Source organism: Carassius gibelio, chromosome A9 (genome assembly GCF_023724105.1).
Source record: "Carassius gibelio isolate Cgi1373 ecotype wild population from Czech Republic chromosome A9, carGib1.2-hapl.c, whole genome shotgun sequence".
Classification (NCBI taxonomy): domain Eukaryota; kingdom Metazoa; phylum Chordata; class Actinopteri; order Cypriniformes; family Cyprinidae; genus Carassius; species Carassius gibelio.
Genome location: NC_068379.1, coordinates 4,160,243 through 4,182,730, shown reverse-complemented (window position 1 = coordinate 4,182,730; position 22,488 = coordinate 4,160,243). Strand labels below are relative to the sequence as shown.

At 37.3% G+C, this 22,488-nt stretch overlaps 1 protein-coding gene across 2 annotated transcripts; it reads left to right on the top strand.

Moving 5' to 3' along the window:
- The first annotated feature begins 12,612 nt into the window (after positions 1-12,612).
- On the top strand, positions 12,613-16,313 carry LOC128019467 (splicing factor U2AF 35 kDa subunit-like protein). Of its 2 annotated transcripts, none has more exons than XM_052605461.1 (8): positions 12,613-12,776; positions 13,133-13,220; positions 13,313-13,376; positions 13,485-13,531; positions 13,940-14,038; positions 14,530-14,663; positions 14,931-15,023; positions 16,005-16,313. In XM_052605461.1, exons 1-8 carry the CDS (start codon positions 12,733-12,735, stop codon positions 16,150-16,152), a joined length of 717 nt encoding a protein of 238 aa, XP_052461421.1. In that variant the 5' UTR covers positions 12,613-12,732; the 3' UTR covers positions 16,153-16,313. The 2 variants fall into 2 exon arrangements, with proteins under 2 accessions (XP_052461421.1, XP_052461420.1); XM_052605460.1 differs by having other exon boundaries at positions 13,482-13,531.
- Positions 16,314-22,488: the final 6,175 nt, after the last annotated feature.

Here is a 22,488-nt window from a genome sequence, read left to right as displayed (position 1 = left end):
GGGAGTCAATGGGAATGCTAATGCTAGTGAAGTTCTGCTAAAAGATGGCAGCCCCCGCCCGACTTCAACTTCCGGTCGAGTTCCTTGCCCCTTGGTTGGGAGAGCACACGGGTAACGTTAGCGCCAAAAATGAAGAGAAGCGCGGCACAGCGGACTATATTTAACTGCTGGTCAGAGAGGGATGCAAAAAAAAAAAAAAAAAAAAAAACATGCAACGTTACTGACAATGAGGTATGGGGATATTGTGTAATAGCTAGGTACAAACCACATATATTTTAGCTAGCTAATCCATTGCAATGTATCTAGCTATAACTATTAGTATAACAAGTTATCAAAGCAGCTGTCTGTTTTGCTAGTTTATTTTTCAATAGTGTCCGTAATTATCAATGACAAAAGTATTCACATCGGTGTTTGTTTTCTTCCTAAATTAATCTGACTTTTGAACGAATTGGATGAATGAACGATTTAAGTGGCTTACTTATTAAAACTTTCAATACTTAATTTCTTTCTTTTGCTAATCTCTACTATGTAAGAATTTTATGAATGATGATTATACACACATTCCATAACGTTATGAGGTGTATAATCTCTAAACATGTTTTTATAATAGATTCGAGGTAAATATAGCAGCAGGGTAGAAAAGTCAGCAGAGGGACTTTGTAAAGTTAGGCTATACATTAATGCCTTTAATGTTTTAAAGACTCCAGTAAACAGCTGTATACTAAATCAAGTTCCTAAAGCTGTCAAGAAACCATTTTTTCATTCTGGCTTTTCTCTATCACAGTGAAGAACAGGGAGAACACAACAGACAGGCAGCTCTTTCAGATAAGCGGGTAAGAAAACAGGGAGGGGTACAGAAATGTTCAAAAATGTTTGATCATCAGATTATTATACATCTTTAAAACTATGCTGTGATTTTTGTGAGTTTTATTTAATGAGGATTACTTGGTCAATTAAAAAGAGTCAAATTTATTTTTTTTAAATAGATATTACGAATAGATTGTATACAGTGCAGTTTAGTATTTTGTAAGTTTTTGGTGTTTTAGTTGTATGTCTTAGTGGTTTTGTTCTTATATCAGATGATTAAGATCCAATGTGAAAGTAGCAGCAGATTAAACCAATCAAAAGAAGGACAGGAAGAACATCTGATCAGGTAATGACATACAAACACTAATGAAAAGTTCATTCAGTCAATAAAACTGGCTAAAACTGTAATATGTGTACATCACAGTGAGGGACAGGGTGAGGACAATAGTCCAACAGCAATTTCAGATGAGCAGGTAAGAATAAAACATTTCTGATAGGGAAGAATTTTTGATATGACAAACTAAATGTACAATTGTCTATACTGTACACAATATACTAGTGAGCTATTTGGTTGTTGTAATGTCAGTTTCAGAATGAACCTAATGTTAGAGACCAGCTGAGCACAGACAACAGGGACAGAGAAGATTCAGAAATCGTCACTTGCTTAAAGCCTGCACATCCTGATCCCAAGTTTATAGAAGTACAGACTAGAGCAAACTATGTGTTACACTTTCAGCAAAAATGGTTTCAGATGTTCCCATGGCTGCATTACAGTACCACATTAAAAGGGGTTTTATGCTTTTATTGTGCAAAAGTCCTCTCAAAAAAGACAATGCTTGCCTCTAAGATGGATCCAGCCTTTGTGAGTACTGGTTTTAGGAACTGGAAAAAGGCAGTTTAAAAGTTTACAGCCCATGCTAAAAGCCAATCCCACTGCCATGCAACAACTGTGTATGCTCAGGAAACAAACAGCATTGCATCACAGCTTTCCTCAGTTGTTTCTAGACAACAGGAGGTAGCAAGAAACGCATTGCTAAAGACTGTAGGGTGTATCCAGTATTTGGCTCGTCAAGGTATTGCATTGAGAGGCCATGCTGAAGAGAGGGGGAATTTTTCCCAACTTCTAAAATGTAAGGGAGCAGATGATCCAGCCCTTGACAAGTGGCTAGCACAAAAGCATAATTACACAAATCCTCAAATTCAGAATGAACTACTTGGCATAATGAGCAATGACATCATCAGAGGAATAGCTAAAAACATTCAGTCCCTTACGGTTGCTCAGTTTGCCCTAATTGTTGATGGAACACAAGATGTGTCAGGTACAGAGCAAGAGTCTATTTGTCTTCGTTATGTTGACCATGACTTGATTCCTCATGAGGAATTCATTGGTTTTTATGCAGTGACAGAAACTACAGGAGAGAGTCTTGCAAAAATGGCAATGGATGAATTACATTTGCCATTATCTGGATTGCGTGGCCAGACATATGATGGTGCAGCCAATATTTCTGGCAAATACTCAGGAGCACAGGCTGCAATTAAAAAGAAACAGCCTTTATCTTTATATGTGCACTGTGGAGCACATTGTGTAAACCTAGTTACCCCAAAGGCATGTACAGCTTCAAAACTGCTGCGAAATTCTCTTGACTGGGTGCATCAGCTAGGAAATCTGTATAGCCTGTCTGGTAAATTCAAAGAAAAGTTTAACCAGATTACTAGGGCAGATTATGGTATCGCAAGCCCTCTAAAGCCTCTCTGTCAAACACGATGGACAGTACGACACCAAGCTGTAACATCTGTTCTCAAGCAGTATGATTCTGTGCTCACTTCCTTAGAGGAAATGTCAAACAGTAATGCTCCTAGTGCAGCCACCGCCAATGGCTTGCACCAACAATTTCTCAAAGGCCAGACCTTACTGGGTCTTGTGTTGGCAGGAGCTGTGATTGGAGAATTGGAGTGTTTAAATGCTTCTCTCCAAAGAAAGACACAGACTATCTCTGGCATGAAAGCTGCCATTTCTTGTGTTCAGTCTGTCTTGAAAGACAAAAGAAATGAAGATGCCTTTCAAAGTCTTTTTGAGCAAGCAAATGTGATTGTGGATTCTCTAAATCTAGAGCCTATCAAAGTTCCAGAACCAAGGCGACTTCCTAAGCGTTTTAGTACAGATGCAAGCACATGCAAGCCAAAAACCGCAACAGAGTATTACAGAGTTGAGTTTTATCAGGTTCTTGATGTTGTTGAGTCAGAGCTCAATGAACGTTTTCATCAGGAAGATCTGCTGACCTTGCAGAAACTAGAGGACACTCTGCTCACTGGACAAATTGATTCAGCCAGTTGCTTGCAGTTCAGTTACCAATGTTTAGGCATAACTACCAATTTGGATCCAGTATGGAGGCAGCAAGCATTCTTAAAGGTTTGTCAGTGGAAGTTCGTGGCCTGTTCAGTGAAGTGGAAACTCTGGTCAGGTTGCTTCTGGTTGTACCAGTATCCTCTTCTGAAGCAGAAAGGAGCTTTAGCGCCCTTAGAAGGTTAAAAACTTGGCTACGCTCAAGTATGTCACAAAAGAGACAGAATGTTCAAACCAAACCTACGCCCTTGAGTGGCTATATTCCTGGCAAGAGGAAACATTTCAATTTCACAATTCAGTCATATCTAAAATGATCAATCTAATTTCTTACATAGGCTGAATCCATCTTAAGGAAATATGTATTCAATTTGATTTTCCCTTGCAGCAAAACCACAATCGCAGTGATGCAAGTGTGTTAGCAAATGAAACTGTGCTTCTGTGGAAATGTCACCACTAACAGTTTTGTTTGTGTTTCCTTCTATTTCTATTCTCTTGCCTTAGTTCGTTCCTTTGACCTAGTTTCCTGTGTTCAGTTCACCTGTGTTCAGTAACTTATTAGTTCTTGTTGGTATAAACTCCCATCCTTTAGTTCTCTGTCTTTTGTGGGTTATGCTTTTGCTTTGCATTTCCTCTTTTAGTTTCCCTAGCTGTGGATTTAAAGATGTTGTGTTAAACTTCTCGTCTTCTTGTGTGCTTGTACTTGGCTTAAGCAATCAGTGAGACCTGCCCACAGGCCACAGAGAGAGACCACACTAGGTCTAGTGTCTAAATGGCACCATGAAATATGAACTAAGCAGACAGAACCGAAACTATACTGATGCTCTGACCACAGATCTGACTGTAGCATAAGCAGCATCATTTAAAGCACAGACATACACCAGTATAAATTCCTAAGAGTTATGAAGCTAGCTTTTAATAAAGAGATTTACCCAGCAGACCTGGGTGTCATTGCTTGCACCACACAGGGTACCTAACGCTGATTCTCTTATATTTCTCATTTAGGTATCAGATGGTTTCTTTTCTCTTTTTTTTAGAAAGAACAATTTTCCCCCTAATATTGTTAATACTAAAACTGTAATTTAAATAGTAATAATAAAATGTCAGAAGATCAAGTATTCACCATTGTATTTGTAGCACATTTTTCAAATTAAATAAGGGATTAAATAAGTGTTTGAAGTTTAGTATAAAATATGCTTACTAATTTAACTAATCTAAGTACAAGTTTTTTAGGTTGCTGTACAAAAAAACAAACAAATTCTTACATTTGTTTTACATCGAAAAGTTTGTCGTGTAAACCCCATTCTGCATGCATGAAAATGTAGGTAATGACTTCCTTGAGATAGCAGAGCTGTATAGTTTATGTGCATAGGGCACATCATGTGTTCTCGGAAATGTATTAGATGTCTTTGTCAACATTGACATACAATAGTCTTGTTACAGGAACAGTAACTCTGGGCACACTCTTCAGTGTCAAAGATTACACATTGTCTGATGTTGTTGAGGTTTTAATGGAGACCAATGTACAATATGTTTTTGTCACAGGAGACAAATAAGAGAAGCAGAAGACTCAAGCAAAAGACTTGATTTTCATGCAACCATGTCTATGAGAAATAATTCAGATTATAATAATTAAAATAATTCGTACTGCTAGTCCACACACACACACACACACACACACACTGTCTAAATCAACTGCCATACACTTGTAGCAGAAATGAACCAGACAAATTAAAGAGTCGATCAGGGCTGTGGCTGGAACACGAGCCGAATTCCTCAGTAAGGCATTAGGAAGTCATAAAACATTCTGTGCCACAAGTCTGAAGCAAGATAACCAACCAACCAATGCTTTCAAAGAACAGCTTTCAACATTAACACCACTAGAACAATTATTGACAATTTTAATTTGCAGAAGAGATTGTCAAATTTGTTGTTCGTAATTGAAATGCAAGGCTGGACATCACATGTAAACCTATGAGAGTACTGCACAAGTGCCATTGAATTCCCCCAGCAGAACCAGACTGAAATTCCTAAGGGGGGGGGGGGGGGGGGGGCTTTGAACCTCTGGTCTCCACAGAACATCTTTTGTCAGATAATGACAAAGAAACTGTCTTTTCTATGGACCAAAATGAACTCCAAAATGACTTCTAAATGAATATCAGTCCATCGCTTTACTCCATATTCATTTATATGTAACCCACACATTTGACTATCACGTTTATAATCACTTATTGTGTATGTCTTTTAATAACTATGGGATAGCTTAAGGATACATATTCATGTCTAGTATCGATGTAATCAAATCTGCCTGCTTGAAATAGTCTTGACAATCATTTATTTGTCAAATATATCATATTCTTGTTATAGGAATCATGTCCAAAATTAGACCCTGCAAGAGCGGAAAAATTCGGACCACATGCTTGGTAAGATAAACATATGATTTATGATACCCCCGAGCCAAGACAATATCTGATTGGTCAAGACAACATTTGAGGTGTGGCCAACAGGCAAGTTTAAATACTTAGGACACCCTAAAGTCTGCTTTTAGTTGTTAGCTTTGCTTAGGGTGACCATATGCACCGTTCATACGGGACACGTCCCAGCCAGAATTTTAATAATGCCTTAAACATCCAGAGCAGCTTGACCAATAACATGCAGGTATTGTACATAGTCGACCAATCGTGGGGCTGCGTGTGAGAAGGTGAGATCTAAAGGGAACAATCAAAGCTATGCAAATATGCGCACGTGTTTGTTCGTTCGATTGACTTGAAGAGTCTCTGCGCACAAATCCAAAAAAAAAAAAAAAAAACTAAGTGCGCCACAATCCTTCAAGTCAAACGAACGAACATACACGTAAAAGCGATTCAAAAGCATAAGGAGCCGTCTGCTCTGCTCTTTATAGCTCTCATGATTCACAACAATCAATCTGCACAGTACAAATAGCCAAAACCTGGATATTTTAGGCAATATTAAAATCCTGGCTGGGACGTGTCCAGTATGAACAGCGCATATGGTCACCCTAGCTTTGCTTCTGCTGTCAGTCATGCCAGCTTTTTGCTTTAATTCTTAGCTTTAGCTTTTAGCCATGCTGTTAGTCATCACTGTTTGAGCACAGTTCCAGCGTGCTTCAGTCTGCACGCCTGCTGCTACTTAGCCACGATGATAAGAAACACCACCTAGTCTCGTCAAACTTTATTTCTTTTCTTTTCCGTTTGAGAGTTTTGTGTTTTGAGTTTAGTTTTGTAACGCCGTCTGACCTTGTCTGCGCGTTCAACTTCAACCAGCTACACAACCCCATCTTCAGCCAACGCTCAAACACGGGTTTCCCAAGACGTCACTTCAGCGACTGCTGAACTTCCAGCCAATCAGCGACAACTTTACACAGGCAATGTACCTTCAGACATTTATACTGGTGTATCTAATATAATTTTAACCTCATTGAGGAACTCAATGCGAGGGTTAATTACGTGATTGATGGTTGTTCATGTCTATGCAATTTAACGTATTGCTGTAAACTTGGGATTCCACATTTTCATTCTCTAAAACTCATCTTTCCCTAACTTTCTATCTTCCTGCAACTTGTGTGAATGTGTGAGTGCATGTGTTTATGTGTTAGATTAGTTTATATGTCTTTATCATATAAACTAAACTAAACTAAATTAGATTATCTAATAAAGTCTTATTCATATTGAAAAGAGAAGTATCTTGTGTTTTCTGCTTACAAGTTAATGTCTTAAACTGCCGATCTTGTTTCTGTGCTAATTGATAGTGTTTTCACTATAGTTTGGATATTAATATCCAGCGCAGATTTGATGTTAAATGGCTTGTTCAGTGAATCGCAGGGCGTCTCAGTGATCAGCCGTGAAACAGTGATTCTGTTCAAATTCCCTTTAAAATCTTAAATGATTCCCTTTGAGCTAAATTGACCTGTTTCCCTTACACACTCTATCAGTGATAATAAAGAATTTGATAATTAAATTAAATGAGACCTGCTTACTGAATATTTGCCTGTGAAAGACAGACCCCTTATTTACCACTCACACTTGCTGACGTGGATTCATCTTGTGTTATTGGGTTATTGTGTTCTTACAACCCTTTTCTCACATAACAATAACACCTCAAGTTCCTCAGTGTTCAGATGTTGCATGGTCACTCAGAAGTTGTTCAGGTGTCTCACACACAGTGGAACATCGTCAGTGAAACGGCTCCATTATGGCAGAGGTGTCCAAAGCTGTTCCTGGAGAGCTGGGGGTTCCCTGCAAACAACTCCTTCTGCTTAGATGTGACAGAGGACAGGACAGTGAGGACACACTGGACAGATGTGTTTCCCCAGAGTGGAATAACACTTTCCACAGACACTTTCTACATGTGACTGATGACATATATTCTGGCTGATGTCCATAACACCATATGGTACTCCTCATGCTGAACTTTTATGCTTGTTAAACATAACATTTAATTGCTTTGTTTTTGCCTAACGAGCAAAGAGTACAATGTAAAAACAAGAAAGAAACAAGAAAATTGTCGTTTTGTTATTAATAATTTATAATTAATAATAAGTAATTATTAATTAAATCTTAATATAATTATTTCTCAGCACCCAGGCTGTTTTAATTAGCTGTGCGTTGTTAATGGTAAAGCTGAACATAGAAGGAGAAGATGAGAAGCACAGATAAAAACGTAAAAACACAAAAGGATAGCCTGTGGTAAATTATGCATATACAGTATGCAGTCTTTCTGCAAAATCACAAGCAAGTGGGGGAAAGGGACAGCTGACACACCATGACCAATGGTTTGTTTGTTTTTAAGGCTTTTAAAACAGGTGTATTAGACTGTACAATAAATTATAGGGTTTATAACTAAAATATAATGCATTCATCGACTATTTTTTTTTTTATTAAGAGCAACATTCTTTCTCAAAAGAGACTTTAGGTACAGAGTGGGGTCAGAATATCATGGTTCTGTCCCCCTATGCATGTGGAGTAGTTTGCACTATATCACGGACTACAAAGGAAGGAAAAACAGTGCGTGTCTTGGTCTGCCTCCTTACCGGATGAGTTCAATACATTCTATGCTCTCTTTGGAACAGGTAACACATTCCCTGCTGTTAAAATGCCTGACCTTGACCCCTGCCCTTTGGTTGTAACCACACTTGAAGTGATTAATTGAGGAATACCTAACTTGACTCGAGCTGACTGAGGCATCTCTACCATCTGGTTCAAAATCACTAGATGTCAGAGTGTCAATCAACAGCACTTGTCACAATCCTTCTCCTAACATGGATGTCAGACACAAAGAAATCACCACTTCCATGTCAGCCCTTCTTGGTGACATTTTGCATGGTAAGCATATTATTTTTTACATATTACATTGTAAGAGACCTAACTTTAAAAAAATTATGTTACTTTGTGCCATGAAAAAACTTTAGTATGATATTATTATTATTTTTTTTTTTTATGTGATCAACCAAACAGTTGATTTGTCACTTTATGGTAAACGTAGAAAAGCTGTGCTAATGTTTTTAGATCATCAATTTCTGGAGTAAGAATGTACAATTTGTTGAGAAATATAAACTTCTGATTATTCATAGCTATGAATATGACAGCTCTTGTTATTTCTACATTAAAATACTGAGATAACTTCTTAAATGTGTGGGTTTTTTTTGCCACTTTTGGATATTTTTTGAAGTAAATATAATGACTTCATATAATAAATGTGTGGAAATCATAATTTTATCAGAGGCAATTACTAATTAAATGACAAATGCTGATGTACTAACATTACAAAAAATTTAAGAGATTTTTTTTTTTTTTTTTTTACAATTGCTAGATGGATTACAACAGTGTCTATGGTACAAGAACTTCTGGCCCATGTACTAGAAAACCACCAAGGACTCTGATGCTGTTCTCAGTTGTCTTGATGACCCCAAGCCCTGCACTCATCTCATTAGTGGAGACTGCAAGACCTGAAGTGGGTGTGGTACTTCATGGAGAGGTTTGAGAACCACGGACATAGAACCCCCTTCCTCAAATCTTGCCCTGGAGCTCCAAAGCGCTGCAGAGTTTAGCTCCAACCCTGACCAAAATCACCTACCTGTGATTTTTCTAATGATCCCAAAAACATTGATTGGCATTGATTAGCATGCTCAGGTGTGTTTTATTAGGGTTATATCTAAACTCTGCTGGAAAGTGGATCTCAAGGTCCAGATTTGAGGAACCCTGACATATAAGGATCTGGATTATCATCCCGTCCGACAAGAGGTAGCTGGTGACAGTTCGTTTAAGTTCCTGAATGAAGATGATGCTCCCTCAACAGGCACATCCTCTACTAAGCTTCCATGTTAGAAGAGAAGAAAAGGCAAACACACTCTAAAAACAGTTCCCTTGAAGGAGCCAGAGGATACTACTGGCTCAAGACACTGCACACCATTTCTGGATTACAAAGAAATGTTCATTTATCTACAAAAATAAATAAATAAAATCCTGTTGCACTACCACACCCGACAACGTGTTTCTTGAATCATAAAAGCTTAAATGCCATTTTATTACTATCTTTTTTTTTTTTTTTTAATGCTGAAAGAATGTAATGCCTTTGGTTTTGTTACTTTTAGTTATTTAGGTTATTTTTGTTTATTGTTAAAAAACAGGAAACATAATTGTCTGTGTTAAAATGAAAACCTTAAAGATTCAATAGCATACTTCAATAAATAAAGAAGATTTAATGTACAAAACTTTTTTATTTTGATTTGTTTTTTATAAATTAGTATTATAGTTCATATTTTCTGATCTTTATAGTATGTAGTTTTTTTTTGAAAAATTAAAATTATGTCATTTATGACTCACTCTCATGTCGTTCCAAACCCGTAAGACCTCCGTTCATCTTTAGAACACAGTTTAAGATATTTTAGATTTAGTCCGAGAGCTCTCAGTCCCTCCATTGAAGCTGTGTGTACGGTCTACTGTCCATGTCCAGAAAGGTAAGAAAAAACATCATCAAAGTAGTCCATGTGACATCAGGGGGTCAGTTAGAAAATTTTGAAGCAGTTTTGAAATAGCAAAAACTATGACTTTATTCAGCATTGTCTTCTCTTCCGTGTCTGTTGTGGCATTTCAAAACACTGCAGTTTAGTGATATCCGGTTCGTAAACGAATCATTCAACGTAACTGGATCTTCTTGAACCAGTTCACCAAATCGAACTGAATCGTTTGAAATTGTTTGAAATGGTTTGCGTCTCCAATACGCATTAATCCACAAATGACTTAAGATGTTAACTTTCTTAATGTGGCTGACACTCCCTCTGAGTTCAAACAAACCAATATCCCGGAGTAATTCATTTACTCAAACAATACACTGACTGTTATCTTCAATTACCATGTCCCTGAAGTCATTTCCCACCCTGGTAGTACATACTTTCTTGCCTTCCAAAACCAACTGTCATTGAGACTATTCTATAGAAGTGACCATTTATTTTTCCCACTGGAATTCATCGGTCAAAATTGCGGTAAGCTTCATCTCTCACGCCTAACTTTATTTTTAGTTTTTGAAATGTTATGCTTGTCCCACCCTTAAAGTTCCACCCTGTTAGGCTATATTATAGAGAATGTTTGTCCTATCAAAACAATGTAAAAACAAATCTGAAATAGTTAGTTTGTAGAAGGTTAGCTAGCTAAATGTTGATCACTCAAAGAGCTATGGCTAATTTAGCTGTAAAACTCAGCACCCCATCACTCTCCTTCTTGCTCAAATTGCCCTTACACAGCCTGGAGGTGTGTTTGGGGTCATTGTCCTGTTGAAAAATAAATAGTCCAACTAAACGCAAACCGGATGGAATAGCATGCCGCTTCAAGATGCTGTGGTGCCATGCTGGTACAGTATGCCTTCAATTAAAAAAAAAAAAAACCCAACAGTGTCACCAGCAAAGCACCCCCACACCATCACTCCTCCTCCTCCATGCTTCACGGTGGGAACAAGGCATGTAGAGTCCATCCGTTCACCTTTTCTGCGTCGCACAAAGACACAGTGGTTGGAACCAAAGATCTCAAATGTGGACTCATCAGATCAAAGCACAGATTTCCTCTGGTCTAATGTCCATTCCTTGTGTTATTTAGCCCAAACAAGTCTCTTCTGCTTGTTGCCTTTCTTTAGCATTGGTCTCCTAGCAGATATTCTACCATGAAGGCCCGATTCACACAGTCTCCTCTTAACAGTTGTTCTAGAGATGTGTCTGCTGCTCGAACTCCGTGTGCCATTGACCTGGTCTCTAATCTGAGCTGCTGTTAACCTGCGATTTCTGAGGCTGGTGACTCGGATGTACTTACCCTCCGCAGCAGAGGTGACTCTTGGTCTTCCTTTCCTGGGGCGGTCCGCATGTGAGCCAGTTTCTTTGTAGTGCTTGAAGGTTTTTGTGACTGCACTTGGGGACACTTTCAAAGTTTTCCCAATTTTTCGGACTGACTGACCTTCATTTCTTTAAGTAATGATGGCCACTTGTTTTCCTGTACTTAGCTGCTTTTTTCTTGCCATAATACAAATTCTAACAGTCTATTCAGTAGGACGATCAGCTGTGTATCCACCTGACTTCTGCACAACACAACTGATGGTCCCAACCCCATTTATAAGGCAATAAATCACACTTATTAAACCTGACAGGGCACAACTGTGAAGTGAAAACCATTTCAGGTGACCACCTCTTGAAGCTCATCAAGAGAATGCCAAGAGTGTACAAAGCAGTAATCAAAGGCTGCTTTGAAGAACCTACAATATGACATATTTTCAGTTGTTTCACACTTTTTTGTTATGTATATAATTCCACATGTGTTAATTCATAGTTTTGATGCCTTCAGTGTGAATATACAGTTTTCAAAGTCATGAAAATAAAGAAAACTCTTTGAATGAGAAGGTGTGTCCAATCTTTTGGTCTATATATATATATATATATATATATATATATATATATATATATATCTATATATATATAGATATAGATATAGATATATATATAGATATAGATATATAGATAGATAGATACTGTGCAAGAACCCCTTAAGCTCCCGTACTGGTACAAAACTTGTTCTTTGAGGTAAAAAACAAAACAAAATCCATTTCTAATAGTTAAACATGTCACCATTTTGGTAGAATGCAAAAATAAATAAAAAAAAAAACATAAAAATCATGTAACTTTTTTTCTAACACTTATGAAGCCAAAATGTTACCGCATACCAGGAATGACCCAAAGAGTATGATAAATGAAAAATTATTATCATTAAATTGAACAGCTAAATTAATTCATGTGATATGTGTACTGCTAGGCATCTATGGTTTCCTCTTTTTGCGCTAATTTGGCAACGCTGCCTCGGTTAAGTTAAGCAGTCTTCCGTTTGAGAAACACTTAAGTCTGTTATTATTTCCTTTATGAATCAGCCTCTATGGAATCCGCGCGTATTTCAGCTGACGTGATTTCCGTCCTTTGTGTTGGTCCTGCTGTTAGCGCGTCACCACGCGAGGGGGCAGCACTCGCTCTCGTCCTGTTCAGCGCCTCCTCCAGCAGAAGAAAAGCCTCCCACCCATTCTTTTTTTTTTTCAAAATGGCCGAATACTTGGCGTCGATTTTCGGCACAGAAAAAGACAAGTAAGTAATTGAAATAATCATGAAATATTGCTCGCGTTTGATTATTCTCAACAAGCGTTTGTATGGTTACAAACCGGTGATAACGGGTAAGTAGAATATAAGACTATTAGTATTCTCTCTCTCATGCATCGCCTGTTCATCGTCTGACCTGTGTGCCATCCTCGCGTTTGGTGAAACAATAACACTACTAAATATTGGCATCACAGCGCGGAGCTTTCATATGCTGAACAATCGCTATATTATTATCTTTTATTATTATTATTATTATTTTGTCTTTTTCCTCAGCCTCGCCGTGACTCCATTTCGTTTCATTCATTGTGTCGCTGTGTGTTTTGATCCTCTCTTCTCTCCATCAGGGTTAACTGCTCTTTCTACTTTAAAATCGGAGCGTGTCGCCATGGAGATCGTTGCTCGAGACTCCACAACAAGCCGACTTTCAGTCAGGTATCACACCAGAGATCCTCTTATGGACCAATTCGTAACCTTTCTGTTAACGTTAGATCTTAAATGTAATTCGCATTGGATTTGTGTTTCAGACCATTGCTCTATTGAACATTTACCGGAACCCACAGAACACAGCCCAGTCCGCGGATGGCATCAGTAAGTATCGCTCAGCTCGTGTGAACACAGCTCGAAGCTCACAGAAACACACAGCGTCCAGGAGTCACTGTCTCGTTACTGTCTGCGTCTTCTCTCTCTCACCAGATGCTGTCAGTGATGTGGAGATGCAGGAACACTATGATGAGTTCTTTGAGGTAAGTTAGGTTAGGTGGACTGGGGAAACGGTGAGGAAGAAAGGTTGTGTCCAAAACAACCTTAATATAACTGTGATTCAAGCCATTACACAAAATCAGAGAAACAGTGGGAGTATTGGGGAAACTCAAAATGGTCTTTTCAAAATTAAAACCATGGACATTTGTATTATGCATCATCTACATTATTTCATAGGCTAGGTGTTGCTGTATAGAGGAAAAATTCTTTCAGGCAGTCATTGTCAAAAATGACTACTGTGGATATAACCTCGGCCCTACCATTCAAACATATACATGTATGACATATACAGGCCACATAGTTTGGTCCTGTTTGTTGCATCAGTTTTTAGTTAAAAACCACAAATCGCATGATTTCATGCTTCAGTGTTGCTTTAAATTCATTGTTTACAGGAGGTCTTCACTGAGATGGAGGAGAAATATGGAGAAGTTGAGGAAATGAACGTGTGTGATAATTTAGGAGATCACTTGGTGGGAAATGTCTATGTGAAGGTGAGAGAATGTTCAATGTATTTACATTGTAATAACAATTTGTTAGTTTAATTTACTATTTAAAACTTTGTATTTGTTGAATTCGTAATAAACTTCAAACTCAGAATTTGTGATTCAACAGTTAAATGTATTTCAACATTTTAACAGTTGTGTATGCCAATTTGTTATTGCTAGTGTTATTTGGTACTATATTTTTTGGCATCTCATATCTATATGATATTATAATTAAAAGTAATTTGTAAAAGTAAATAATGCATACTGTTAAAAAAAAATGTTTAGCCTTAATGCACTGTAAGTCGCTTTGGATAAAATTGTATGATAAGTGCAGAAATGTAATTTGTGGAAAAAGTTTTGTTATCTTTTTGGTTTTGCCACCATTGTATACAAGCATTAATCAGCTTGAGGCTGTTTCATCATGGTTCAATTCGTCTTTGTGCTTAACACCACTTAATGCAGAGAAACAACTAAAACTTAGCTTTTTGTGTGTGTAGTTTCGCCGTGAAGAAGATGCAGAGAAAGCGGTGATTAACTTGAATAACCGCTGGTTTAATGGCCAGCCCATCCACGCTGAGCTCTCACCGGTCACTGATTTCAGAGAGGCCTGTTGTCGACAGTATGAAATGGGGTAAGTGACTGAATAAGCATCAGAGAGTGCTGCACATCTTCCCTTCCCACACACTGTAATGCTGCATTCCCACAGCTAAATGTTTACCTCTCTTCCCTCTTCTAATTGATGTTTACTGATACCTAGTGCCTAAGCCTGAGCAACTGTCCCGTTGCACATGATTTGTTGATTCAGGTGAAGGTGTGTACTGAAATAGTGTTGTGTTTTCTTAAACTGCTTTCCACTGGTTTCTCTGTGACTGACTGCAGTACTTGTGTGTTCCCACAGAGAGTGCACTCGAGGAGGCTTCTGCAACTTCATGCACCTGAAGCCAATCTCAAGGGAACTCAGAAGAGAACTGTATGGCCGCAGGAGGAAGAGGTCTGTCTGATTTCCAACTCATCAAAAGCATAACGATTGTTAGAGGAGACTTGTGTAGAGCTGCTTGGAAATAATACAATACAGTAGACATTGTGATATAATATTAGAATTTAAAATAACTTTTCTATTTTAGAATGCAATTTATTCCTGTGTTGCAAAGCTAAGTTTTCAGCAGCATTACTAGATTCTTCAGTATCACATGACACTTCAGAAATCAGAGCCATTCAGTGTGTTCTGCATGCACAGCGCACACACATAGAGCTGTGTCAGGCATCGTCCAAGCCTTGTGTTTGTGTTTCTTTCCACATTGTCTTGTGCTTGAATGGACAAATGCATTCAAAAGTATGTCAAAATACCCATTTTGACGAGTATCCTCGAAAATGATGGGTTATGTCTTAAGTGAGCTTAAACAGCTGAGAAAGAAGTCGGATGTGTATAATTCTATTTGATCCATGCACTGGCTCTTAAAGTCCTTAATGTAAATAATATAAATAAAAATAATAATAAAAACCGCAGTATCTGAACACATTCAAACCTAAAGCATAGTGGTTTGTTCTAGTTATTATGTGCTATTGCTTGTAATTTGATCATTTGCTCTTACTTAACGGCTGTTCACTTGACTTTAATAATTTATGAACTTTGTTTGTTAAGCTAGGAGTTCTTGCTGTGGAGTTAGAATTGAGATTTGTTAGAATTAACTGTTCTTAAATTTAATTTAAAATGTTGGAATATACATTTTTTCTTTTTTTTTGTGGCAAGGCAAGTAAAAATGTAAACCACTATGCAAGTAAAAATGCTTATCGTTGAGCCCTGCTATTAGCATTTTTCCAAACAGTTTATATTTTGTGGAAACTGATGTTCAGGATTTTTTGATGAATAGAAAGTTCAAAAGTAAGTTTACTGATTCCAAATGTTTGAAAGGTAGTGTATAAATGGACTGGTTTTGAATGGATAAGTAAACTTGTTCTCTGTTCTACACAGGCATCGCTCCCGTTCACGGTCCCGTGAACGCCGTTCTCGCTCAAGAGAACGCAATAGAGGCGGAGGAGGAGGTGGTGGTGGAGGAGGAGGTGGAAGAGAACGAGAGAGACGGAGGTCAAGAGATAGAGAACGCTCCGGACGGTTTTAAAATGTCCTTTCTTGAAAACGACATTCAATCCCAAACCTTGCCCTAGTCTCTCCTGTTGAGGTGTGATAACGTTGATTTTTATTTCCTCCCCAATTCTTTGTCCGCTGACCTTTTTATGCAAGATTTGTTTGCTTTTCAATAAAGATACCTTCATCATTTTACTGCCTTTCAGTAGTTACATTATTCTCATATTTATATCAGGGGCGAGGCTACATAAGGGCCAGGGTGGCACTGGCCCACTCAAACTGACGGCTGGCCCACCCAATCAGAACAGACAAAAAAAAATTTATGTGGGAAAGCAGAAATCATGCATATGTGACATACTGAACACTTAAACACGTACAAGAAGTTTCATAAAAAAATAACTACTGTAGAGCGAAAACCTTTTCATATAATTGCCTTACTGCAACAGCCAATCAATAAGCTTATTAGTACTGTTTAGCCAAACGCGTATTGTCGGGGAGTGGGAAGATGAGTTTACTTCTGCTAACTTTTAACACGCATGACACAAGAGGAGTTTGTCGAAAAAGACATCTTTAATTAAAAAAAAACAAAAAACAAGAACATAACCTGAAACATCAACATCAACCCGGGCTAATCGTCGAGAAAAGCAACATACCAGCTGATTTATCCACACTTGATAAACCACCTGCTCTTACCCATTCAAGGAGTAATATTGCATTCACGCCAGTTTTCGCGCAAAATAAACGGCAAGTCTAGTCATTTTGCTCCTAAGTGGTACATAAAGTTCCCATTTCTAGAATACAGAGACAGTGTCCAGAAGGGACTTTGGTAACGTAAACTTGTAACGATTTGTTTTGTAAAAAGCGCTATACAAATATACTTGAATTGAATTGAATAACGTAAACAGGGGCGTAGATTACATTTTCAGTCAAATGTGTTCGCATAGAGGTTTTCAAGAGCTGGTATGAATAAATACAGATTTAAACTCAAAGAGACAGGATAGTCGGCGCATGACCTGATATTTTATTCGGACCCAGGAGGCGATATGAACATCACGGAGAGCTAAACTCTCCTGCAGTGTGTGTTTCATTCATACTCGAAGCCGGTGTTCTGAAATATTCGGTTTCTGAGATTTTCGGTGAAGGTGGGCGGAGCATACGTGAATATTCATGAGTTTCCTGTTTCGCGTTAAAGCGACTCTGAAAGTACGTCGTCACTGAAACATAAACGATTTTCAAAAAGGTTGCTCATTCATTCAAAAAATGTTTTTAATAACAAAAGTAAAAGCTGAATGTTTTTTAATGCACACATGAACTTGAATATAAACATTCTTAATCTCTGTATTTTTTATTTATTTGCCCCAAAATTTGAAATTTTGTAGATAAAATGCACTATATAATTAAAATAAATGTAAAAAATTTATTTGGTCAAGTTTTGAAATCCAGTTTGGTTGATTATATCCAAATAACTAACATGTCAAATTTTCTAAGTTTATTTAAAGAGCCACACAGATGGGAAATCAAAAATTACCTGTATTACAGTGTATGATGTAGCTATCCATCAGTGTAAACAATGTGCAAAGTAATTAAACCAAAAAGTAAACTATTTATAAAGTTATTGGCTTCTAAAGTAAGGAGTCGACTCTGAATGCTGAAATGAGTCGTTATAGATTTCAAATCTTTTGCCCATCTCTACGTCACTAGAACACTTTGCATAATAATCTCCGCCTACCGTCTTGAGAGAAACGGAACTCTGACCTTATGTGTTTGTTTTCTCCCGAGCGTCTCATCAGTATGTGTGCTGTCTGCAGCCTTTCTCTGCGCTGACCCGTGAATTCTCAAAGAAGAGACATGAGAGAGATATCTATAGAAAGCTTGACATGTCTTTTTTAAAACTAAATAAGTGCTGCTAACAGATATTCTGTGATAAAGTAATCCATATGAAATCAACGCGATGTCCGTTTTTCACGTCTCCCTTCATTATATCTAATGTGACCACGCCCCCGCGCTGAACGCGCTATTCAGATTCAAACTGAAGCGCGCAGCTTGAATACACCCACACAGAAGAAAAAGCAGTGAGACTGTTCAAGTTTTTTTATTTTACTGCTTGCTTCGCGATGAGAGTAATAAGACACAATTCACCCCAAAAAGATGCTAATGTTTACCATGAAGTTGTGTGCGGAACAACCAATCAAACCTGACTATGTCAGTTGACCAATCAGAACACAGTATGCTATCGAAAGGTGGGGTTTAAGGAAACTGAATCTTTTGAACAGCTTCGCGCAAACCGTTTGGGGATCTCTGAGAATTGAGGTAATTTTAAAATGATATTTTTACAAAATGACAATGTTTTTTAACCTTGGATGGATTTAATGTACAGGACTTATAAACAGTGATAGGAAGCTTAGAATTATCATCTTACTGGCTCTTTAACGACTATGTTGAGTACTGCGATTTTTAGATGTGAACTTTTCAGGAGTTAAGCACCCATTTTATGACAAAGAACAATGGTTTACGTGATTCTGATTAGTCATGAAAATGTGCAAATCATCTTTCAATCATGAAAACTGCACTATGGTTTCCATGTAGTGTGTCACGCTCCTCGTTTTCATAATTTAAACCAGGATTATTAAATTATTAAATATCGTAGTATATTAATTCTGTGGTGCCAGAACAGCAGCTGATAGAATGTGTGCTGCAGCACGATATTTCTTCAAAAGCAGATTGTGGAGACATTTTTATCATCCATAACCAAAAATTTGAATATCCGCCCCTGTGCACGTCAAAGTGAAAGTCGTGACATTTGCCAAGTATGGTTGCCCATACTCAGAATTGGTGCTCTGCATTTAACTCATCTAAGTGCACACACACAGCAATGAGAAGTAAACACACACCCGGAGCAGTGGGCAGCCATATCCAGCGCCCGGGGAGCAACTGGGGGTTCAGTGCCGTGCTCAAGGGCACTTCAGCCATGGGTGGGTCATTATACGAAAACGTGCCATTTCCCACTTTTAATGTTTGATTTTCAAAGTACTGTTTTGAAAATCTTTAAGCCCCTTTTTGGATGAAGTAGATTCTTACCTATCGGGAAAATGTGCCATGCCATCTCAGGCTCATCTTATTTTTTGTATCTTTTCATATAACCAATTTAAATGTGTTTTTGGTCAATCCTGTTACCAACATATTAATTACTTTTTGAAAAGGTTTTGATTACATGTATAGAACAAATCTGATATATTGTGGAAGATATACCCCCCTTGTCACATTAAGAGTTTTTGTGAATTGAGAATATTGAAAGTTTTATTTTTTTAAGTGGATGAATACGTTCATTTCCAAATGACACTCTCCCAGCATCTTCTGTTTTAAGAAAAATGTATGGAAACAAAAATGAAACACCTCAATTTAATTTTGAGTGGATTATTAGCCTCTTTTACTAAATATTTACAATTAATTGATTACATTTTTATTTACATTTTTACAATTATATTAGAATATTATACAAGTAACAGGGTTGACAACAGTTACCGTATTGGTTATACTGATTGTTTGAATTACAGTTATGGTTGTATGATTAATTCAACATGACTAATCAGCATTTTTTGTAGACAGCTCTATTGGGATATTTTAGCATAAAAATGATGAAAAACCTAAACTTATCTGTTTGCATGAACTTTAACTTTAAAATGTTTTAATTGTTGCCCCTCCTTCTACTTCTCAAACCTCGTACTTTCTATGATATAGTGCTGAGAAAACACAGAGTTACCCATCGTGTGTTGATAGTGGTGTGTATCACAGTTTGCTTTGCCAATTGCGAAACATTGGTAAACGGTTTGCCAGAATATACCCTGACCCAGATCTATCCAGTTAGTGAAGCATTGGTTTCCACACTGGTTTCGTTAAATAAATAAATAAATAAATAAATAAATAAATAAATAAAGGAAATTATTATTTTAAAAGATTCACTCATAAGAATCATCTGTTCACGAATTGGATCGTGAACTTGCATTACCGAGCCAAAGATGATACTGAACGTTTCGAATGAATAAAGAATTCAAGTTCATCTTTAAAGCACATAAAGCTATTGTTTGACTTCATAAACCTTTATTTCATGCATGCTCCATATGGATCTGTTGACTGAATGCAGAGTGTGATTTCTAGGAGAATGTTTGTGTTGTGATGAGCATGTATGCACGCTCACTAGGAGTTGCTAAATGAACAGCTGCTGCGCACAGTTTTTTTGTTTTTCGCAGGTGTCACGGTATTGGTTGAAATCCCCAAACTTAAATATTAAATTAATAAATGACATCAAAATAAAAGTAATCATTGGTAATCTAAAATAGTTTTAATATGTAACTGTAATCTGATTACCCCTTATTTAAAATGTAATTATAACGAAATACAGTTACTCATATTTTGTATCTTAAATACGTAACACCGTTACAAGTATTTAGTTACTCCCCAGCCCTGATTATTTATGATTGTGTAGCATACTGTAAATGTAAGTAGTTCACATGCCCTCAAATAACCACACAAGTTTGATTTATTTATTGACAATAAAACTTTTTCAAACTGTTTGGATGGAGTGCATGTATGGACAGTATCCCAAATGCAAACTGAAAAGCTTGTTAATTTATTGACTTCTCATAATAAAAATAATAATGACTTTTGGTTTATAAAGCACATATATAAAACCCAATTCACTTGTGTGTATCAGTATAGATCAGTAACCTCAACACATTTTAGCCTACCTATCAGTAGAATAAATAAAAAAACATGATTTTTAGGGATGAAAACTGTAAAATCATGCATATTATGTATATTATTTGTAAGAAAAGTACGTCTGTTAAAATTCTCAGTCATTCAGGTCATAGTAATCCAAGAAGGGTTGGCTCAGGGGTGACAACCCCACAGAGGTTAAATACCTGGCACTCCCCATCAGTCATTTAGAAATGAAGAACCCCCTTGGATGAGAGGCAATTTCTTCAAATATAGACGTACCAAGTACAGTTGCCCTTGATTTAACCCTTCTTGAGTATACAATATGGGTAAGACACACAAAAGCGTACTTGCGTTAACCTTCATACCCTGGAATGGTTACAGGGTTGACGGTAACAGGGTTGATGAAAAAGGTTACTGGCGGCCATTACTAGCCATGAGGTATAGGTAATGACACCACATTACATGCCTTAATGAGAGGCTTAAATGTTATCATATATGTACATTTTAAAATATGTACAAATAACTTTTGAACGTATGTTTTTCTGATAACAGTGCTGACACAATGAGCGTGTCCCTGTCTTTCAGACATTACATAACTCAAAGAAAATTCATTAAAAAGAAGAGAACACTTACTGTCTTCTACCATCAACTTCATGAAAGTCAGATGATGTCACTTCCTGGACCTGATGCAACTTTTGGAACAGTCCATTGTCTTTAAAGAGGTGTTTTCATAAAAAGTAACAGGGTTGACGAGAACCTATGGACCCGACTAAATTGTGTGTTTTTATTTTATTTTATTTGACTCATTAAGAATAAAATCCATTTATGACTAATGAACTGACACTTAAGGCTTTATACAAGTATATGTTTTTTTTTTATGATAGTTTCACTTTTTTGGCCTTGATAGCAAGTAGAAGTAGAAAAATCATACTGAGGGACGGGCCATTTTGAACATTTCTTCAAGATGCTTTGCACAAAAATGTGATTAAAATCCTTTAAAAACAAAAGAAACAGAAAATAATTTATTCTTATATTATGAGACATTATGTAAACTAAATTAATAAAATATTTTATTTGTTTTATGTTTTATTAAGATTTACAGAGCTTTTTTTTTTTTTCCTGAGGGACACAAAATGGCACGTTTTCGTATAATGACCCGGGTATTGAGGTAGGAAGAGAGCACTGTTTATTCACTCCCTCCCACCTACAACTCCTGCCAGCATCGAGACTCGAACCTGCAACCTTCAGGTAACTATTCCGGCTCTCTAACCATTAGTAATATAAAGATGATGATGATAATAAAAAATGAATGTGTTATGTTCTTTTGATTACTTCAAAACACAAAGACATTTTCGCTATAACTTTTCTGTTTCAAAGCATTTTATTGATAAATCACAATGACATGACATTAACCCATCCAAAGTGCACACACACAGAGCAGTGAACACATACACAGTGGGCAGCTATTTATGCCACGGCGCCCAGGGAGCAGTTGTGGGTTCGATGCCTTAGGCACCTAAATAGTGGTATTGCCGGCCCGAGATTCAAACCCACAGCCATAGGGTAAGGAGTCAAACTCTCTAACCACTAGGCCACGACTCCGCTTTGATAATATTTTTGTTTCTGTGTGTGAGTAATCTGTTATGTGCCTGTA